The sequence below is a fragment of the Pyrus communis genome, chromosome 11, assembly GCF_041283825.1.
Source record: "Pyrus communis isolate YQ-2024b chromosome 11, ASM4128382v1, whole genome shotgun sequence".
Classification (NCBI taxonomy): domain Eukaryota; kingdom Viridiplantae; phylum Streptophyta; class Magnoliopsida; order Rosales; family Rosaceae; genus Pyrus; species Pyrus communis.
Window position 1 is genome coordinate 666,418 of NC_142575.1, and position 22,639 is coordinate 689,056.

Genomic DNA, 22,639 nt, shown 5'->3' on the forward strand with positions numbered 1-22,639 from the left:
TCTTCTCACTTATTTTTTTCTGGTAAAAAAGACTTGAAAATTTGAAAATTAACATAGTGTTGCAAGACATTTATGCCAGTCCACTAATTTGACATAACTATTGGAACCTTTAAGCTATGGATTCTTCAAATGAATCTGTCATTTTTCTTACTAGATCATGCATTTGATTCTCCCTATTGAATTAGGAGGATTTGTGTAATTTGCCAAGATAGTTGCCTCACTACAATATAAAGATGATTATGCCTCTCACTATAAACTCTCAAATAAAATTCACTCATTCTCTCAAATTGTTTTCATATGTAACACATTATTAGTACTTTTGCTCTAACCAAATCAAAACATGCAATTTGATATTTTTTTTCCAACCATTTTAGGAACAAATTTCAATTTCTCTGAATATGAAAGTAGGATCATTTTTGCATTTTGAAGTAAATTATTCATTTTATGACTTCAACTTTAAGTCAAACCCGTAATTATATGTTCAATAATACCAGGAAGCATAAAACTTTCACGATACGAAAAATAACCACGGTGCATGATAAACATGTGTATATCATATGTAACCTTCAGTAATAAAGTCTTCGATAGCCTGCTTACAATGCCTGTTTGACAGAAAACCATGAGCTTTAGTTTACAACATCACAGTACATAAATGATACAAAACATGCAACGGATAATACTGCAAGCATAAATAAGAATAGTTGCAGACTCCAATTCATTCATTGGCTCCCAGGTGTCTTCGTCAGGCCTGTAGCCCTTCCAATAAATCTACATACATCACAAGGGGCAAGCAAATTTTGCATGACGAACTAATGAATTTAGATTTGCATTAACCATTTACTCGCATACTATATCGTTATAAATATTTAAAGAACATGCATTTATAAATTTCGAAGTTCATACCTTTAAGTGTATTCCTTTCTCATTTTTTTTCGGGGTCACCAAAACATACTCGTCCTACGCAATCAACTTCAAAAATTTCAGAATCATCCTTAACATTCCTCTAACATTTTCTTCCTCTTCTTCCTCTTCATCATCTTCCTTCCGAAAGAATTCAAGCATACTCTTCTCGACATCCACCTCTAAATTGCCAGTCTCAACCAACTTTAAACAGATGCACAACTTTCTCCATTCCTTGAGCATTTTGAGGAAATCTTCAGCAGCTTCATTTCGGACCTGATGTGTGAATTGGACAATAAATTATACAAAAAGAAAAATTAAAGCACCACATCAAGGGTGAGGAAAATGGTAGGATACAAACACAAACCTCTGTCTCTGGATGGTTCTGTACTTCTGTTCTAGACTCTTAGAAGCGTATCCATTGTAGTCAACAGCCCATATCTAAACGACATAAACAAGAAACAATATCAAGCTTTGCCTTCACGTCTATTCAATCGATGTCAAAAGATTAACATAAAATAAATTAAGAAAGAGGAACTTACTGTAACAACATTGATATTGGCCAAATGCGCACCAAGCCACAGGTCAGTAGACATCGCTCCACAACGCCCAAATATAGGTCCAGGAGCCTTACTTCTGATTTCGTACACACTCCATTTGGCAGCTTTGAATCAACCTCACTATCCAAACAAAACATCATCCTCAACAGCGATAGTTGAGTCATCGCTTCCAGACTATATTTTCTGAAATTTCAAAACCAGAAATAACATGTGAACACATAGGAACCTTGCAAATGAAAGAAAGAAAAAACCAGCATCATGACAGTAAGGGCTGGCTTGGTATTGCTGTGCTTTGAAAAAAAGCTACTTCTGCTGTGCTGTGAGAATAAGCAGCTGTGAAATAAAGCAGGAGAGTGTTTGGTAAACTTTTTTGTAAAAGTGCTTTTGAAAAAAAAAAACAGTATTATAGTGTTTTGTAAACTTTTATGTAAAATAGATATGAAAAAAAGCCGGTTTTTCAAAGCTGGGTTTTGCAACTTCTTGTTTTTGGCTTTTTTTCACCCAAAATTGTGAAAAAAAAACTGAAGCTAAATGTTTACCAAACACAAAAACAGCTTCCAGCTTTTTTCAGAATCACCTCAGTACCAAATTAGGCCTAAGTAGAAAAAGAACAATATCCTGTTCGCAAATTGACAAAAGTAGAATACGGTAGCAAATACTTGGTGTCGCAATAGTAATCGCACACTGGAATTGATTTACTCTTCGCATCTTGATCAACCTGAGAGAAAAAGGATAACTCATTCATGTTGGACTTCATGAACAACTAAAAAAGCATGAATATGGAAACTTCAAGCATACATTTAGTGTCAGCCTAACAATATGAAGTTTTTCAACAAGACAATCCAGAGGGTTGTCGTCTCGGACGTCTGAAACAAATACACGTCCACAAGCAACACTAGCACAGTGCTTTATGACATACAAGAAAGCAAAAAACTAATAATTCAGCACCCCCAATAGCAGGATTCTTACTTTTTAACGTAACATGAAAAGGTTTCTTTCAAAATATCTTACAGTGTCTCGTGACCTATAGTACCGTTGTGCAGTAAAATATAATAGCCCACCAATTGCTTCAAACATTTCCACAATCTTACAAATGTAGGGTTCTTCTTTCGTCTCTCCCTAAACATAAAAATGAATGGGAAACATTGTCAAATCACATGATAGGCAAATAAAACAAAAGTACATAAAAACATTCTGTGCACATGAATCACTCACTACAACCAAAATTTCAGTTGAGTATGTTTCTACTTTGAAATATATCACGTCAAATTACATAAATATAACCCTTAAGTTGTGGAAAATAGCCATTTATGTGAAATTTCAATGAATTGGCATGTCAAATTCAACTTATCTTGGGAGGTTCCAACTAGACCCTTTTGGCGTTGCGCTTTCATATTCTATTTGTACCACGAGTCTAAAGCCTAATATAAAGTTCAACTTATGCTTAAATATTCCAGTTGCAGGGACGGAGGGACCCAAACTCAATCTCCTACTCTGAAACAATCAATAAGTTTGTTGGTTTAACCACCATTCGCAAGAGCTTAAGTCGTTAGGATTTGGGATAATCGCACCAAAGGCTCCCGGAAATTCTACATATTACACACATATATGGTTGTAAAGCTCGTGTTTACAAACTCACACATCATATATTTGCTAATATGATTCGGTCATTGCAAACGAAATATGATTATCAAACAAACAACAGTGGATTGAAACCAACCTTTCTCATCGAAGATATGAACGACTTGTTTACAATGCCAACCTGAAACACAAGGTATGCAAAAGTAGGAGTCAGACAACTGAGCATCACTGAATCTTCTACCGTGGAATTGAATTCATATTGACTTCCATCTCACATACAACGCAATTCGATTTTGGAAATCTAATTTGACAAATTCTTGCCATATGCATAACTAAAAATTATAATAGAAAAAGGAAAAAAAGTATAGATGTTATGTTTAAGGGCATAATTAACAAGCAGCAGACACAGATTGCATACAGCAACATCACCAACATCTGAGCGAGAGAATACAAAACAGAAGATGCAGCAGATGGAGAATAGAGAAAATAAGAGAGAACGGAGATTGAGGAAGAGAATGAAGAAAATAAAATACGAGGTTCAGAGGGAAACAAAACAAGAGGGAGAAAACGAAGACATCAAAACTTTTTAAACTGTGAACTTATGAATGGACCATGATGATCTGTGCTCTTATCAGCATTTTGTCTTTGCCTTTTGGTTTCTATTTTGTCTCTTCCTTCACAATCTCTCCCGAAACCACATAAATTTGTACCAGGCCAGTCATTGCCCCATATCAAATGATCACAATTTGGATCTCAAGTGAACGTAATGAAAAACATATTTGGACATATTGACACAGTGCTGGAGAAGGTGCAAGTGCAACATGAACAATCATCATCCACTGCAGAAAACATGGTATAAAATTGACGAATGATCTTACTGTTTCACTGTTAAACGCACGCATCAAATAACGATGTCTGATTTACTTGCAAACTCGTGGATATCTTCATGGACACACTTCTCATCGACCAAATTCTCGGTGGAACAATTTTGAACTGAAAATTCAGAACATATAACCAGTGATTTATATGGCTGTATGCTTCAATATCACAATTCAGTGTTCTAGCTTATGCCTCCGCACATACCATTTGATTGGCAAGAATACTGTGACTCTGTGGCCCACCTCCGTTTGGAGGCAATAATTTTCACACCAAACGGTCTCAAGCGCTTTGCCAATTCAATTCCAATGTTCCCATATCCTAAAATGAAAACCTGCATGCATTAGCTAAGAAATTCCAGTTTAAAAACTGACTTGAACATGAGTAAACCAACAATTCAAGTTGCAAAGCGCTAGGCATAACCTCCAGATCTTCTCAATCTGTAAAGTGTCTAAACTTTCGAGCAGAAGAGCATACTCATAAGAAAAATAATAAGAGTAAAAAGAAAAAAATCTAGAACTGCAATCTGCATTCTAGAAAGTTTCTATCTGAAAACCGCTAAAAGAGAAAAAAAAAACCGGGGGGGGGGGGGGGGGGGGGGGGGGGGGGAGAGAGAGAGAGAGAGATTCACTGTTTTTCCAAGTAGTGTTTCACCAATTGGATCCCCAACCTTCCTCAGCCTTACAGAAATTTGCATCTCATTCTACAATGGTAGAAAAATTACAGATAAAATGAACAAGAATATAAAAATAAAATAGAATAAAAAAACTAAATTCAACAGAGCCACTGAGTATACTTTTGATAGGGAACAACAAATGTTTATTAAATAAAATAGGAAGTAAATTGCAAGAAAAGCCAGAAATATTGCAATATATACATGACTAGCATCTTATAGCTCACAACCAAATTACCAATCAAGATGAGTGTGAACAGAAGAGAATATTTCATAAAATTCCGTCTGAACATAATAGATCTCATGACATGAAGATGCCAAAAGATAGTGTGCGAAGATGAATTTCATAAAATTATTTATATACTTAAATCCATCCAAAATGTTAATTTTCAAGAAATAGTCTGAGAAGCAATGATGCATGGATACGGACACGGATACGGGGATACGACACGGCGACACGTGAAATTTCTAAAAATGAGGACACGATACGTCAAGGATACGGCAATTAAAAAAAAAAATATATATATACACACACACACACACACACATATCTAAAACATTATAAAATAAGCATTCAAATTTATTTCAATAAACTCTAAACATTTAGAAAGATAGTTCATCCAATAAGCAATTAGTCTTAAAACTTGAAAAAGTAAAAAGATCATCCAAACGAAATTAAAATAAAAAATAAAAAAAAAGTCTCATTCAACTTCCACGTTCATGATGTCTCCTCCAGTAATCAAAGTAGTCTCCAATGACGGTTCATCAAGTGAAAGGTTAGCAATATCAAGCATCCCGACACTTTCTTCACCCAAGTTTTCAAAGCCATCTCCTCCAACATCCCACAATTGAGTAATACCTTCTTTGTAGGTTGAGCTATTCCTTGATAAAAGACGAAGATTATTATGCACAAATACCAAATCCTCCGCTCTTTGTGGTGTAATCTTGTTCCTTCTTAGAGAGTGAATAAAACTATAAGTGCTCCAATTTCTTTCACAACAAGAGGAGGAACAAGGTTGTCCAAGTAGCTTCAACGCTATGGATTGGAGACTAGGTGTAGAAGCTCCATGGACAATCCACCACATCACTGGTTCCAAATGAAACCTATCATTCATAGAATCAATAGCTCCAAAGTCATTCAAGCACATAGAGAAAGAGGCATACTCCACATTGATACTTCTTCTAATTTCCTCATTGGAAAAGTATCTCTCAAAGCACTTTTTCCTTTCAGTTGTAAGCTCAACATCTCGGTGTGGAGCAACCCGACTAGGGTCTTCTTGGAGCCATTCTGAACTATAATACCTAAAATAAAAGAAATAGCACTTTAAAAATATAATCATAAAGCTAAAGATTAATTTATAAGAGTTTATAAGGATATTAGCAAAATCATTACCTTGGATTTAATGAATGCGCCAAACAATGAAGTGGTGTGCTACTTTTAGTCCATCGCTCCAATAAAATGCGATACACCGCATCAAAAAAGCTGCTTTTTTCATGTAATGCCTTGCGCTCATTCCTGTAGATAGCAGCTTTCACCTTTTCAATCATAGTATCCCACCACTCATACACCAAGTGAAGACAAGGTTTATCTGTATCAGCCATTCTAATAACCTCATATATTGGAGCTGTAAAGAAAAGAATATAATCAATCTTCTCCCAAAAGTACTCATCCAATATTTTTTGCTTCACCGACATTGCTTTAACCAAATCATCTTCTTTGTACAAAGCCCAATTCGGGCTAATCACCATTTGTTGTAAACCTTCCTTTACTTCCTTAAATCTTCTAAGCATCACAAGTGTGGAAGCAAATCTAAAAAATTTTAAAATTAGGATAGCTTATAATTGAATAAGAAAAAAAAAAAAAAAAGTGGAGAAAACAAACCTTGTTTCGGCAATGGAGAGCAACTTTAGTTTGCAATGTTCATTAAACATGGACAATCTCATGCTATGGTTCATAATAAAATTTTTTATGGACCAAACATCACTAGCAATAGTTGAAATCCAATTGCAGTCATCGTACGAAACATCTGTTTGTTTCGGAGAGCATATACTCTTCAAAGCAAGATTAAGAGTGTGAACAACACAGGGTGTCCAAAAGATATGGGGATAGTGAGCCTCAATAAGTAACCCAGCAGCTCTACAGACAGGAGCATTGTCAGTGATCACTTGAACAACATTTTCATGACCAATTTCTTTGATAGCTTCTGTGAGAAAGTTGGCAATACAATGCTTGTCTTTATATTCACCTTCACAATTAATTGCCCTCAAGAACATAGGCCCGCTTTCACAAGTTGCCATAATATTAATTAGTGGTCTCCTTTGTGCATCTGTCCACCCATCACTGCACAAACTTACACCTTTAGTGCTCCATGTGCGTTTGATTGGTTGGAGGCATTGTTCAATGTGACTCTTCTCTTGTTGCAGAAGAGTGGTTCTTAGTGCATTGTAACCTGGTGGAACATACCCTGGAAGTGTAGAAGCACGAACATATGAGTTTCGATAGTGCGGATTTCTTACAAGGTTAAATGATAAGCCACCTGTATAAAACATCCTTGCAACCTCGGCATCACATTGATCTCGAGCTTCCTTGTTAAAAGCTTTACTGAGAGGCCCACTTGTTCCTTTTCTCTTCTTTGGATCAAGATTCACTTCAGGTAGATCATAACAGAAAGAACCAGTATTGGGCAAAGACACATTCTTAAGAGCAGAACTCTTCAGCTTATATTCACACTCTCGAATTAACTTTTTCATTTATGCAAGATTTTCATTAGTAACCTTGCTGCAAGGCGCGATCTCGTTTCCAGCCATTTTTAACAAATGATACTTGACCCTAGGGTAGGATCCTTTATAAGTTTTCTGACAATAATTGCATTTAAATTCAGTATTTCCTCCTCCTTGATTTCCCACTTTTTCGAGCTTTTTGACATACTTCCACAACGGAGTGTGATAATTTTCAACAATCTCATCCGGATTAGCATTATCATCCAGATTAGTATTATCATTCGCATGATTATCAGGATGATTCATTTTCCTAAATCAACAAACATATAAAGTTATAAACAGTAAGAGTTAATCCATCATGAAAGCATATACATAAAAAAACACATCATGAAAGCATATACATAAAATTATTATAATCTAAATATTCATACCACTACACAATAATATATTATAATATGCAAAATATAAGAATATTATAATAATACAAAAAGTTAAAAACAGAAAAGCAACAAGCTTCATCAGAAAATATTATAATAATACAAAAATTTAAAAACAGAAAAGCAACAAGCTTCATCAGAAGAATATTATAATAATACAAAAAGTTAAAAACAGAAAAGCAAACAGAAAAGCAACAAGTTTCATCAGAAGAATATTATAATAATACAAAAAATTACAAACAGAAGAAAAGTAAAAAACCTTCATCAGATTCGAAAGGTAATGGTATTATAATATATTACAAACAGAAAAGTAAAAAACCTTCATCAGAAAAGTAAAGAATATTATAATATATTATTGTGGGTAGTGGTAGTGGTATTATAATATATTATTTTGGGTAGTGGTATTATAATATATTATTGCTTGGAAAAGCAAGTGGCTTTACGTTTTATAATCTGTTAAAGCCTTGGACAACCAGAATCTGACGGTGTACATTCAACAAGAGGAGGAAAAAGGCTTAAAGCTTTTTGTTTCTTTCAAACTTTCAGTACTCACCTGGAGTTGCAGACAGCGAAGGAGACGACAGAGCACTTGTAGACGGAGAAGATGGAGACGACGGCGCAGTTGCAGATGAAGACGATGGAACGGTTGCAGATGACGGTCTGATTCGTGAAAGTCTCCCAACAAGAGTGATTTATGTTATGAGGTTCGAGTAAATCTGAGTTTTATTTTATTTTTTCTAATTATCCTCCGATTTTAGAGTGATTTCAGTTAGCTAGCTTCGATCAATCACGATTCTATGCGGATTTATTGTGATTTTTTTTTTCTTTCTGACTATCCTTTTATTTTAGTTTCTAACGTATCTGAAACGTAGGATACGGGTATCTGGACGATACGATACGCGTATCTTAGCAGTCCTAAACGTATCTCTTCATTCTGATACGTATCGGGCGCGTATCCGTATCCTCAGCGTGTCAGATACGGGATACGATGGATTTCTCCCGTGTCTATGCATCGTAGCTGAGAAGAATCAAAGGAAGCAATGTTGGAAATTCAACTCAAAACAGGCTATAAAAGGTTGCTGATGGCTGTTAGTTTCTTTACAGGTTGTATCCACACATGCTGCAACTTTAAAGACTAAAGTTTCCTCCATGTGCTAGCCGAAAGGTTGTGATTACAACCTGGAATGATGCAAGACATGTGTGTGCCAACTATCCAAAGTTGCTGCATGTGTTTGAACGGGTGGAACACCATCTCTTATTGCATGTGTTGTCTTATTGTTTGTTAATTTCTGTTTTGTATAAATAGGCCTTTCTTACTAGGCTTTAGGCATGATCCGAATCCCATTTTCTGATTGTATTCTCTCAGGTTCATAAGCTTGTAAGCTTCTGTCTTTTTTTCATCAGTTTGTAAACTGCCTTTTATTTCATATATCAAGAAAGTGTGTTTCGTGGAAGCTTGTTATTTCCTATCCCTTCTCCATTTGTTAGTCCAATTTTATTGAGAGAGAAATGAGAGGTGTGATAGAGTTTGTAAACTTATCACCCACATATCTTGGTATTGAGTTAGTAAACTCTTGTCAAAACCAACAATTGGTATCAGAGCCAGAATACCTTTCTGGCAAGTGCAGCGGCTATGGCGTCAAATCTAGTGCAACTCCAAGTTCCCGTATTGAAGAAAGAAAATTATGAAAGATGGTGTATCCAATTCAAAGCTTTGTTTGGATCACAAGAGTTGTGGGAAGTTGTCAGTGGTGGGTATGTTGTACCCACTGCCGCGCAAGAAGCTGCATATACTGCAGAACAAAGTAGCACTCTCAGGGACTTACGGAAGAAGGACCAAAAGGCGTTGTATCTTCTATATCAAGGATTAGAAGATTCAACGTTCGAAAAGGTTGAAGAAGCAACAACGAGCAAGCAAGTATGGGACACACTCAGTACAATCTACAAAGGAGTAGATCGGGTCAAGAAAGTGAGATTACAGTCACTTCGAGCAGATTTTGAAACTGCTCACATGAATGAAGGAGAGAGCATCTCCGACTATCACTCAAGGCTCATTGTGATAGTAAATCAGATGAGGAGAAATGGCGAGAGACTCGATGAAGTACAAGTTGTGGAGAAGATACTCCGGTTACTCACATCTAAGTTTGAGCATGTGGTGACTGCCATTGAGGAATCCAAGGATTTGGAGGTGATGAGCGCAGAGGAGCTACTAGGATCCCTCCTAGTTCACGAGCAACGCATTCAGAAGAATGCAAACCCCACAACGCTAGAGCAAGCTTTGGAGTCAAAGTTGAATATTGACAAACCAAATGGAGGTCGTGGGCAGTGGAACTCACGTCGTGGGAGTTCATCTAACCGTAGCCGAGGACGAGCTCGAGGAAGAGGTCGAGGCTATGCACAAAATCGAGGTCAGTCTCAAGAGTGGAGATCTACTCGAGGAAAGGCGCATATCCAGTGTCACAGTTGCAAGCAGTATGGACATTATGCAAATGAATGTTCATATAAAAATGGTGAGCATGTCAACATGGCAGAATCAAGTGGAAATGCTGGTGAAGAACTTACAGTCTTACTAGCACATCATGATTCCAGTAGCCAACAAGATGTTTGGTATTTGGACTCTGGTGCAAGCAATCACATGTGTGGAAAGAATGAGTTTTTTGCCGAACTAAAAGATGAGGCCTATGGATCTGTAAGTCTTGGTGACTCCTCAAAGTTGCCAGTTGAAGGCAAAGGGAAGATCAAGATCATCCAGAAGGATGGTAAAGAAGAATACATCTCCGATACCTACTACATACCAGGTATGAAGAGCAACATTCTAAGCATTGGTCAACTGCTCCAGAAAGGGTACATTATACATATGGAGAATATGTTTCTCACTCTCAGGAATGCAAGGAGAAGACTTATTGCACGTGTTCAAATGTCAAAGAACCGAATGTTCCCGTTGAAGTTGAACACAAAGATTAGGAGTTGCAACATCGGTGTGATGGAAGATGAGTCATGGAAATGGCATCTTCTATTTGGCCATCTTCATTTCAATGGCCTAAAGTTATTGTCAAGTGAAGGAATGGTTCGTGGTTTACCCCAGATTGAAGCCACACGCCAAGTATGTGAAGGTTGTGTGCTTGGCAAGCAAGCACGACTATCGTTCCCTGTTGGTGATACATGGAGAGCAAAGGCACCACTGCAGTTGGTGCACACAGATATATGTGGTCCATTGGATCCCATGTCTTATGGAGGTAATAGGTATTTTATTACCTTCATTGATGATTTCAGTAGAAAGACTTGGGTCTATTTTCTCAAGGAGAAGTCAACTGCCCTAAAAATTTTCAAGGAGTTCAAGGCACTCACAGAGGCTGAAAGCAACCACAAGCTTGTGGCTGTGAGATCAGATAGAGGAGGAGACTACACCTCCAATGCTTTCCAAGCATACTGCAAGGAGCAAGGAATTAGGCATCAACTTACTGCTGCCTATACCCCACAGCAAAATGGGATAGCCGAAAGAAAGAATCGAACCATCCTTGACATGACAAGGTCCATGCTTAAGGAGAAGAATTTGCCAAAAGAGTTATGGGCAGAAGCTGTAGCTTGTTCGATTTATTTGTTGAATCGATGTCCAACAAAGAGTGTCAAGAGGATGTCACCACAAGAGGCTTGGAGTGGATACAAGCCGAATGTTACACACCTAAGAATTTTTGGGTGTGTTGCATATACTCAAGTTCCAGAAGCCAAGAGGAGGAAACTTGATGATAGAGGTGAGAAGTGTGTGTTTGTGGACTATAGTGAAGAGTCCAAGGCATACAAGCTCTACAACCCACTAACTGGCAAACTAGTGGTTAGTAGAGATGTCATCTTCAGTGAGGAAGAGACATGGAAGTGGAACAACAAAGAAGTCAGTAAAGAGAAGATCGTTTCCACTGATTTTGAAGAACCAGAAGTTGTACCACCTATTGAGCAAAAGCCTGCTCAAACAATCACAACAACTCCAGTGCACAGAATTGCAAGGAGTGGTCCTACATCTAGTGAGGAAAGCAGCTCCTCAACTCCAATGAGGTTAAGGAGTCTCACAGAGATTTATGGACAAGAAGAAGAAGAAACCAATTTTTTCTGCTTCTATGCAGACCATGAGCCTCTCTCATTCAATGAAGCTGTGGAAGAAAATTGTTGGAAGAAAGCCATGGAAGAAGAGATCCATGCCATCGAGAAGAATGACACTTGGGAGCTGACAAAGCTCCCACCAAATCAAAAGACTATTGGTGTCAAGTGGGTTTACAAGATCAAATGCATTGCAGATGGAAGTGTGGATCGATACAAATCAAGGCTTGTAGCAAAGGGCTACAAACAGAAGTATGGAGTGGACTATGATGAAGTCTATGCTCCAGTTGCAAGACTTGACACGGTAATATTACTAATCTCTCTTGCCGCTCAGCATAACTGGAAAATTTATCAATTAGATGTCAAGTCAGCCTTCCTTAATGGAGTTCTTGAGGAAGAAGTGTACGTGGAACAACCAGAAGGCTTCCAAGTACAAGGAAAAGAAGATAAGGTGTATCGTTTGAAGAAAGCTTTGTATGGCCTCAAGCAAGCACCACGAGCTTGGAACTCAAGGGTTGACAACTACCTTCACCAAAATGGATTTCAGAAATGTCCATACGAGCATTCAGTTTACATGAAGAACGGTGAAAAAGGGGAGTTCTTAATTATTTGTCTCTATGTAGATGACTTGTTGTTTACAGGAAACAATGAAGCAATGTTCTATGAGTTCAAGCAATCCATGTTCAGTGAATTCGAGATGACTGACAATGGATTAATGTCATACTTTCTTGGCATAGAGGTGAAGCAAGAAAGTGACGGTATCTACATCTCTCAACAAAAGTACATGAGAGATATATTGGAGAAATTCAATATGGACAAGAGCAATATTGTCAACGCTCCAGTTGCAACTGGATTGAAGCTGTCCAAGGAAGGAGAAGGTGAGTTTGTAAACTCAACCGTGTACAAAAGCTTGGTTGGAAGCCTAAGGTACCTTACAATCACAAGACCTGATATAGTTTATGGTGTTGGACTCGTGAGTCGATACATGGAAACACCAAGGGAGTCTCATTGGCTGGCCGCCAAGAGAATTTTGAGGTACATAAGAGGTACTCTAAACTATGGTCTATTTTATAATTTTGGTGAAGAAGCAAAATTATTTGGTTATTCAGATAGTGATTGGGGAGGTGACCAAGATGAAAGGAAAAGCACAACTGGCTATGTGTTTTTTCTAGGATCAACAGCTTTCTCATGGACTTCAAAGAAGCAATCAATTGTTGCTTTGTCATCATGTGAAGCCGAGTATGTAGCTGTAGCCTCAACTGTGTGTGAGGCAATATGGTTAAGGAATCTGTTGAAATCAGTGTGTCATTCACAAGAAGAATCGACCTTGATTCATGTGCATAATATATCTGCAATCAAACTTGCAAAGAATCCAGTTCAACATGGAAGGAGCAAGCACATTGATACTAGGTTCCATTTTCTAAGGGATCATGTGAAACAAAAGACAATTGAGCTTGTCTATTGTCACACAAAGGAACAAGTGGCTGACAGCTTCACTAAGCCACTGCCAGTTGAACCATTCAGGTTATTGCGTGAAATGCTAGGCATGAAGGCGTTTTGATTTGAGGGGGCGTGTTGGAAATTCAACTCAAAACAGGCTGTAAAAGGTTGCTGATGGCTGTTAGTTTCTTTACATGTTGTATCCACACATGCTGCAACTTTAAAGACTAAAGTTTCCTCCATGTGCTAGCCGAAAGGTTGTGATTACAACCTGGAATGATGCAAGACATGTGTGTGCCAACTATCCAAAGTTGCTGCATGTGTTTGAACGGGTGGAACACCATCTCTTATTGCATGTGTTGTCTTATTGTTTATTAATTTCTGTTTTGTATAATTAGGCCTTTCTTGCTAGGCTTTAGGCATGATCCGAATCCCATTTTCTGATTGTATTCTCTCAGGTTCATAAGCTTGTAAGCTTCTGTCTTTTTTTCATCAGTTTGTAAACTGCCTTTTATTTCATATATCAAGAAAGTGTGTTTCGTGGAAGCTTGTTATTTCCTATCCCTTCTCCATTTGTTAGTCCAATTTTATTGAGAGAGAAAGGAGAGGTGTGATAGAGTTTGTAAACTTATCACCCACATATCTTGGTATTGAGTTAGTAAACTCTTGTCAATACCAACAAGCAAGACAGCACAACCGCATTATGATTAGAAGGAATCATCACCTTACCAGACATCCCTCCAAAGATAGATAATTGAGAATAATAACAAGAAATAGGGCAATATTTCAAAGGATAATAAAACGAACCTTTCTACGAAATCCGAGAATTCTACTGATTATATTGCACTCAAAACTTACTCTCAAACTGGAAAGAATTGTGCTCCAAGGTTAATCTCAACAACCATTTTCCTAACAAAGCTTCATTAATTTAAATAAATTTGCTTGTGGAGAAGAAAATGGTCAAAATAATGTAGACTTCTTGTGTGATGGCTATTGTCTGGCTAATATGGAGTGGAGGGAAAGAAAAAAGACGGTTTAGGAAGATCTTTAGGAGGTGGAATTGGAAGCGTTATGGGATACACAGTTAGATTTGGGATATCACTGTAGGTATCAATATCGTTGGAATTTCAGGAAGTACATGCAAATAGGAAGGCGGCACTCTCTTAGATTTTCTCATGCCTATTTAATAGTTTTGGACTGTACTTTGATGTTTAGTACTGGTGGGTTAATTGTATCATAATTCATAGTCAACTATGTCTATATTCTTCGTATTGCTAGCTGTAGGATTACTTCCTTTATGTAAATTCTTTAAGTTTAGCTACCGCTTGGCAACTCTTACAACTGTTTAAACCCTCCTTAAGAGACGAATACAAACACAGAAATTCACAACTTTGTACAGAAAGCGATGACCAAATTCAAAGGAAAAAATTGGTGAGGCCCCTTGAATGATCAAATTGAAAGGATATGACACGATGAAAGCATTCAACAGAATCAACACTATGATGCCTAGAAAAAAAATTTGAAATATCATAAGGGTAATAAAAATTTAAATAAAAAAGTTTATTAAAAATAAATTTAAGCCTAACTTGCTTTCGTAGGAGGGCCAACATCAGATAAATGGCCGTTTTGGCACATGAGGCTGCATTTCCAGTTACATGGCTCGGAATTCTAGCAACTTTGATTTCAAACTTAGTTGCAGAATCAGTGTCAACGCCTACAGCAAATAAATTTAAATTGTAAATATAGACACCTAAGACAAACGCTCTTTTTATAACAATTTGAAACACATGAAAATGACCTTCCATGCCGACACCATACTGCATTACAAGCTTCATCTTTTCTGCACGGGAGAGAAGATCTGAATCTAACTTCATGATCTTCACTATACACATATTGTAATTCTGGATAACACCAGGCACATCTTTAAGGGGAACATCATCTACCTACAATAGTGAAAATTGAAATACTGAAGGAGCACTGGAAATCGATGATGGAACATATACAGGAAGGAGCACCAAGATAGATAGTGGAACATATGCAGAATAATCACGGGAGATTGATAGATGGATACATAGATGCAGAATAAACACGGGAGATTGATAGATGGATACATAGATAGATTATAAGTTACAATTTGCTTGAGAAAACTTTACATCTATAATATTTATATTATGTGTACAGAAGTTTACTCAAGCATATATCAACGTTTTAGACGTAATTCTGGGGACTGGCTTGATTATAGATAGATGTACTAATTTAATCAAGCATATTTATTTATAATTCACACATGATCAAGTTGTTATATTCCTTTTATTTAAGCCATTTGATAAGGACTGATTGCAAGGGAGTGAGGGCTTCATTGACTGGTGTTCATAGCTCTGACAATTGACAGTCAAACAGTTCAATAACTAAAAAATAATTCAAAGCGCAAACAACACAATCCACATTGAAAACAAGAACACAAAAACAGCAAGATATATACTTCTTTGGCCACATCCACCATGACACACTGAAACCCTCGCAATACAAACGGTCAGACTTCTTCATAGGTTCACAATGAGCCAACACATGCCTCACTCCAACAAGAAATCTTACCAATCTTCATACGCCCTGAATTACTGTCTACTTTAAGCCAAAGTCATATTTGTTTTAGAAGGGCTAGTGTGTATTTCAATAAGCATCTCGATACAATGTTAACAGTAACATTAATAGCAAGAACAAAAAGCTATTTCACAGCAACAAAAGAACTAGGCGTCCACCACTTGATACAGATGTGATAGGCTCTCCAAAACCAAATGGGGAGGAGATTCATCCTCATTACATTGTCTTGACTGGCCAACATATTTTGGTCAACCAAGGGCGCCTCAAATTGTTAGATCCCATATCGTCCATGAGAGTGATCCTTATATGTATATTCTCATCCCTACCTAGCACGAGGCATTTTGGGAGCTCACTGGCTTTGGGTTCTATGAGAACTCCAAAGTTAAGCGAGCAGCGTACAAGAGCACTCCCATGATGGGTGACCCACTGGGAAGTTCTCGTTTGAATTCCCAAAAACAAAACCGTGAGGACGTGGTCGAGGCCCAAAGCGGATAATATTGTGCTACGGTAGTGGAGCGGACCTGGGATGTGGTGGGCCCCGGGTCGGGATGTGACACAGATAGCCTCAATGGACCAGAGTCTGTATTGGTTAGAGAGGTTGGTCTACCAGTATAAATTTTCAAATGTCCATAATACTATTTCCCATCTTTTTGACTCAGTATCTACTCAAATTCGAATTATTTCTAAGAATTCTGGCCATGTCCCTGATGCACAACCAGTAACGAGAAGCAGAAGAGTGAGAGAAAGAAAGAAAGAGGAATGGAGATAGAGACTAATATTCTTCTTAATCCATCATTTCTAAATCAAGTTTAAACTATCCTAAACCTTGTAGACACCCCCTACCCTACCTGAAGTAGTACAAAGATGGGACAATGTCTTGATGTTTGGTCATCTTTTCTGCACCTTAACCTTGACTCTTCCTGTATCCTGATGCTCTTGAGCTCCAATTTGCCTTTATTTCTTGGCAGTTTCGTTAACATATGTGACCTCTGAATTTGGATTTAATCCTTCAAGTACAAGCACATCGTGCCACCTGATAAACAGAGTAGTAACAGCAAAGCTAGCATGCAGCGGGGATAAGGAAATTGAAGGTAATTGCCGATAGCTAGAGAGAGAAGGAAAAACCTTAACAGGGCAATAGCAGCGTATGCAGTAGGCGGGTGTAAATCAGTAAAGCCCTAAATAACTTTGCAGGATCTAGTCCTCCAATTAAGCAAACTATTCTAACATACACAAATAAAATCTAGTATCGTAATATCTTAATTAACTTGCGTGAATGAGGGATTTTGATTGGCTTTTCGAACAACTAAGATTACCCTCAACCCAAGACGGCCCGTCGAAAAAGTTTGTTAGGATAATCAGTATCAGTATCAGTATCCGCCGGTTTAAAACATTGCGATGATTATTTCATAACAAGTGACTGCTTCTTCAAATCTGATAAGATTAGTAAATGAGATTGATTATAGCTATGGTATAATACAAGATGAGCAACAGAAACGATGAGGCAGCTGTTGAGAATAAGTCTTATATTGATGGGAGGAGGGATCTTGCATAGACATATAAGAGGTTGGGTTACTCGTCATATTGCCAATTGGTTTTATGGTGGAACCTCAACTTTCTTCATGGTATCGGAGCTGGTTGTCCTACGTGTGAAGCCAAACGGCCACATATGCTTCACGTTACCCCATTGTGTTGTCCACTTGTTAGGCTCGAAAATTCGTCACAGGTGAGGGATATGTTGAGAATGAATCTCACATTGATGGGAAGAGAGACATTGCATAGACTTATAAGAGGTTTGCCTACTCTCCATATAGTCTCAATCTCGATGGCACCATTCAAATTCTAATTGAAATTGAAATTCAAGCCTCGAACGAGATGAGACGTGGCTGAGAGGAGATAACTACTCACTCATTCACTCCCCACGCGCACCAACTCGATGATGAGGACTAACTGGTCTGGCTGACCGAGGAGGTGGTGGAGGAGGAGACCTCAACCCGAGAGTTCAAACTTCAAACTACCACAGACACATTTTTGTAAAATAAAATTGTAGTAACAAGTGGCAAATTGCCACCGCATTTAGGCCCCTTTTGGTATTTTTCATAACCAAAAGCTGATTCACTTTAAATTTAGGCAATAAAAAGTGTTTGATAAAAATAAAAATATTATGTTTATTTTAAAAGTAACGGCCTACATGCAGCAACTTTTAAAAGCATCACGTAAGTTGCTTTCATAAAAAGCATAGTGAGCTTTTAATAAATATTTTAAAAAATGGGTTATGCTAAGTAAAACAAAATTTCTAAATATACAAATCAAATGATGTATCACCAACAGAAATAAGCACGTTAATCAATATTTAAGTAATAATTTAATCATTAACAACCAAATCATTTGATTTACAATATTTAATTTAAAATTTTGAACTCCCTAACATTACACTTTAAATTTATGTAGTACTCCCATTAATCTTTGAAACTGATGTTACTTATCATTTTACATACATTTTCACTGTTGAAGAACCACCACCTACCACTCACTAACCTTACACCACCACCACCACCACCGTTACCACTAACATCGTTGCCACAACCACAATTGCCACCATTGCTACCACCACCACAATCAAAACCACCATCACCACTGTCGTCACCAGCTCAATTACCACCACCACCATCAACAACACCACCAGTTATGACGGCAAGCACCAACCTTACACAACTCCATCCATCACCATCAGCATGGTTGTCACCACCGTGGCCAACGACAATGTCATCACCACCACAATAGTCATCATTGTTGTTGCCACCACTGCTACCTTTTCACCTCAACCACCATGCCCTATTATTGACTCTACCACCATATCCCCACCATTGCCACTACCATCACCACCGTTGTCGTCACCACCACCCTTACTATCATGTCCACTTTTTTTGTTGTATACAATTATATCATTTTGACATTAAAATTTATCAAATACATTTATACTAACTTTCATATTCTGGAGAAATTTTTCTTTGAGACCGGAACACCGGTGGTACACGTGTGTTTATATAAGTGGTGGAAATTTTTAATTTTTAAGTTATTAACTTTTCAACACACATATCCCGTCATTTGTATAGTGACACATATTGTGCCACCCATATTCCAGTCACACTGAAAAATCTTTCCATACTTTGATCACTTTCAGAAATACAAGTTATCAAACATTGAACCGCTTAACCACGAGCTGGTGGCCTAGTGGTAAAGAGCGGATTGCAAGGCTTCCTTCAAATTAAAAACTGAAGGTCTCAGGTTCAAAGCCCGCTGCTGGTGTGGAAGCCATACTTGTAGCTAGGGGGAGGTTGAAATGCCTCTATGAGTCTTCCCAACTCCCAAAAGAGGTGGATAACTGTGGCTTGGCACCAATTGTCCCTCTTTTAAGAAGAAAAAAAAAATCTAATTGGCTTCTTTGGTTGGCCAATCAATCCTTTTCTTTTTCCCAAAGCAATACTCTAATTCTTTTAAGTTAAAAACTTCGAACATTATTACAAATGGAAGAGTATACAACTCTATTCATTTTGATTACCTAAGCTCTACAAATGTGCCCCATTTTAATGCATTACATTTTCATCTCCCTGTGAGAGTTCTTCCCTCTGTTTGAGGGTGCTTCTCACCTTCTTGTGTGAGTGATCCTGATCGTGCTTCCGTTTGCTAATGCTGGTCCTAGCTGCGGCTGGGATTGATGGGTAGTTTTTTGTTTTTGTTTTTTTTATCTTCTTCTCCCCTTCCATGTGCTGCTAGTTCTTCCAATTTCCCTCTATGGCTTTCCCAATTCTTCAACCCTCATGGGTATCCCTTTTCATGGGCCTTCCTTGCTTCGTTTTTCAGCCATGGTTTCTGTTAAGTTCGTGTGTAGAGTTCCATTGTTGTATCCGGCTCAGGTGTCTCCCACACCACCACGTTCTCCTTGTTGTCTGCCATTTCCGGCGGTGTCGCTCGGGAATTTCTTGGAGCTTCTTTCTGATTGTTGGCTTCTCTCTCGCCGGTTGTCTCTTGTTGATGGCTGTGTGCAAGTGACGCCTGTGGAGGGGATGATATGCGGTGGACGGAGGATCGGGTGGCTGGTTGATTCTCGGATCGGCGATGACGACCACAATGGATGGTTCTCGATTGTTCATTTTCGTTTGGGCTTCATTGTTGTTGGGCTCTTTTTCTATGTTTTCTTTGTTTTTCGGCCCATTCTTTGTTTGTTTCTTGGAATAATTTGGGTCTTTGTTTGGTTTGTAAGTGTGTGTTTGTTTTAATAAAAGTTCCTCATTGGCGATCATTTTGGATCCCACTTTCCAAAAAAAAAAAAAAAAAAAAAAAAAGGTTAGGCATTTGCTTTTTCATTTCCTTTAGTGGAGATAGGTGGAAAAGACAAGGAAGAGAGGCTCGGTCCAATTGGCTTAAAGTTGTGACACCCATACATAATGGTTAACTTTTTGACATTTTTTTCTTGGGCAGAAATGTTATACTTTTTGACTATCAAGAAAAGCAAATTAAAGATATAGTTTGAAGAGCATTACATGATATATTTGATGATCTGTTATTAGAGATTAGTGGAATTTATTTCAAAACTCACAGTATGATCTACTCTAGTATTCTGTTTGAACGAAGAAATTTAAAATTACTAAGGATTTTAAAATGACGGAAAATAAAATGACAAGATTTTATTTTCTAGAATTTGTGAATTTTCTTGTTTGATTAACCTAAAAGAACAATAGAATTGAATACGGAATTTGTTAGTTATAAACTCTCAATCATATAAATTGGGAAATGACACCTATTTACAAGGAATTTAAACTTGAGAATTGGAGGTCCCAAATTCTAAGGTTTTTTTTTTTGTATTCAATTGGGATTTTAAAATAGTTTATTAAAATCCTTAGAAATCCGGGTATATTCAATTAGGATTTTAAAGAAGTTTATAACATTCTAGGTGTATTCAATTAGAAATTGATTTTAAAGAATTTGAGAAAGTTGAGGAATTAGAGGAAATTGGAGACATTTTGTAGTGTATTTTAAGCATCCACAAATCTCATCTCTCCCCATGAGGTTTCGAAGGAATTGAATCAAAATTTTATATGGAATCTCTACAAATCAATTAAACTCCATAAAAATTCATGGATTTATAAATCCATTAAAGTCTCTCAAATTCTCAATTGAATACACCCTCCTAAGTTTCTATGTTTATGAATTCAAACAAGGGAATTGGTGCATGTCAATGTATAAATTCTGACTTTATCTGAGTTCTAATTTTATTTCCCTCATCCAAATATAGTGTAAGAAAATCCTCATTGTGATTGTTGAGTTAAAAAAAAAAAAAATTAAGTTGGAAACTATCTGGTTATCAAGTAAATATAAACCAAATAATTATGAATTTCCTTTTATGAAAATTTTGTTAAAAGAAGATGAAAAATGGAAAAGTTCACGTATACACAACAATGCTATTATAATAATGCCACTCTAGAAAATTATTGGCGTATAATGACCTTTTTTAGGTGAAATGATGACGATGTATTTGATACTAATTGAAAATATTGATACAAACATAAAAAATAAAAAAAACATTTGAACTAAAATTTAAAAGTTTCTGAATTCAAAGAGGTTGAAATAAAATTTAAGAGTTCCTGAAAATAACTCTTAAGATGGTACATTTTTTTGAACAACTAACGATGGTACATTCAAATATAAACCACAGACATTTCGGGAACCATGTACATTCTAAATGCTCGAAAAAAAATTGTATTAAAAGTCAATATGAGAAATGCTAATGGGACTCTCTTAAACTCAAATTTAACGTCATTTATATTGTGCTAAAAATATAAAGTGACAGAGAATCCATAGAGTGTCTCATTTTTATGAAAATCCCCTTGGTATTTCTCAAGCAAATATTGAGCAACTAAGATTGCAGCCATGCGAGTTGGTTTGCTGTTTGCCATGGAGTGCAGGCTTCAAAACTGAATTATCTCACGTGTTTTTCTATTGTAGGGATGCGAGTTGGTTTGCTGTATTCCACGTTTTCTCTCTGTTTGCACGACTTTTTTTTTTTTTTTTTTTTTCAAGAAAGCTCTACTTGGACGACTTTAGAACTCTTCGGAATATTTTTCTATACCGTTCCACGTTTTTTCTTGTTCCAAATTAGATTTTGGTTTTCTTTTTTTAATTGGGTGTAAAGATAAATTTACATATTATATTGAAGGTTTGTGAGAATAGTTTAGAAAATAAATTTAGATTTAAAAAAATATTGATAATTTAATTAAAAATAATATAAATGTAGAAAGTAAGTTGAGTGTAAACAAATTGTACGAGTTCAAATAAAAGAAAATATACATAAGTAACAAATTAATTAACTAGATTAGATGAAACCCCCAAACATAGCTGCAAGGAGAAAAGGCTTTAAGTAGTGATCACAAGCAGTAAAAAGAAAGATAGAAGTTCGATAACCCTAAACACTTACGAATGGTGGACACAAATACTTTCACTAAAAGAAATATATAGAAATAACAAACCTCAAACAGAATAAACAACGGTTGACATTTGAAAAACCTACGACAAATATGAGGAAGCCACTAGGACTGCAGTGCACTAATCAGTATATGTGTGTACACACACACACACACACACACACACACATCCTCGTTACATGACAATTTCTTTCACATCACTCCATATTACTGGTGCATGCTTGATCATCAATGGTGCTAGCACTGCCTCCGCATGATTCTGTCGCAGGATCAATG

General features: G+C 37.0%; 1 protein-coding gene and 1 pseudogene across 2 annotated transcripts; both read right to left on the minus strand.

Moving 5' to 3' along the window:
• Positions 1 to 530: 530 nt before the first annotated feature.
• LOC137743256 (uncharacterized) lies at positions 531 to 18,672 on the minus strand (annotated as a pseudogene). The gene is made up of 15 exons (XR_015953193.1): positions 18,593 to 18,672; positions 18,420 to 18,518; positions 15,079 to 15,257; positions 14,867 to 14,994; positions 4,549 to 4,620; positions 4,125 to 4,251; positions 3,928 to 4,034; positions 3,181 to 3,222; positions 2,472 to 2,579; positions 2,259 to 2,366; positions 2,120 to 2,178; positions 1,443 to 1,643; positions 1,268 to 1,341; positions 904 to 1,176; positions 531 to 768 (listed from the first exon to the last, which is right to left on the minus strand). The product of XR_015953193.1 is annotated as an uncharacterized LOC137743256 (transcript).
• LOC148692615 (uncharacterized) lies at positions 5,141 to 7,356 on the minus strand. The gene is made up of 3 exons (XM_088680201.1): positions 6,473 to 7,356; positions 5,984 to 6,400; positions 5,141 to 5,892 (listed from the first exon to the last, which is right to left on the minus strand). Exons 1-3 carry the CDS (start codon positions 7,339 to 7,341, stop codon positions 5,292 to 5,294), a joined length of 1,887 nt encoding a protein of 628 aa, XP_088536327.1. The 5' UTR covers positions 7,342 to 7,356; the 3' UTR covers positions 5,141 to 5,291.
• Positions 18,673 to 22,639: the final 3,967 nt, after the last annotated feature.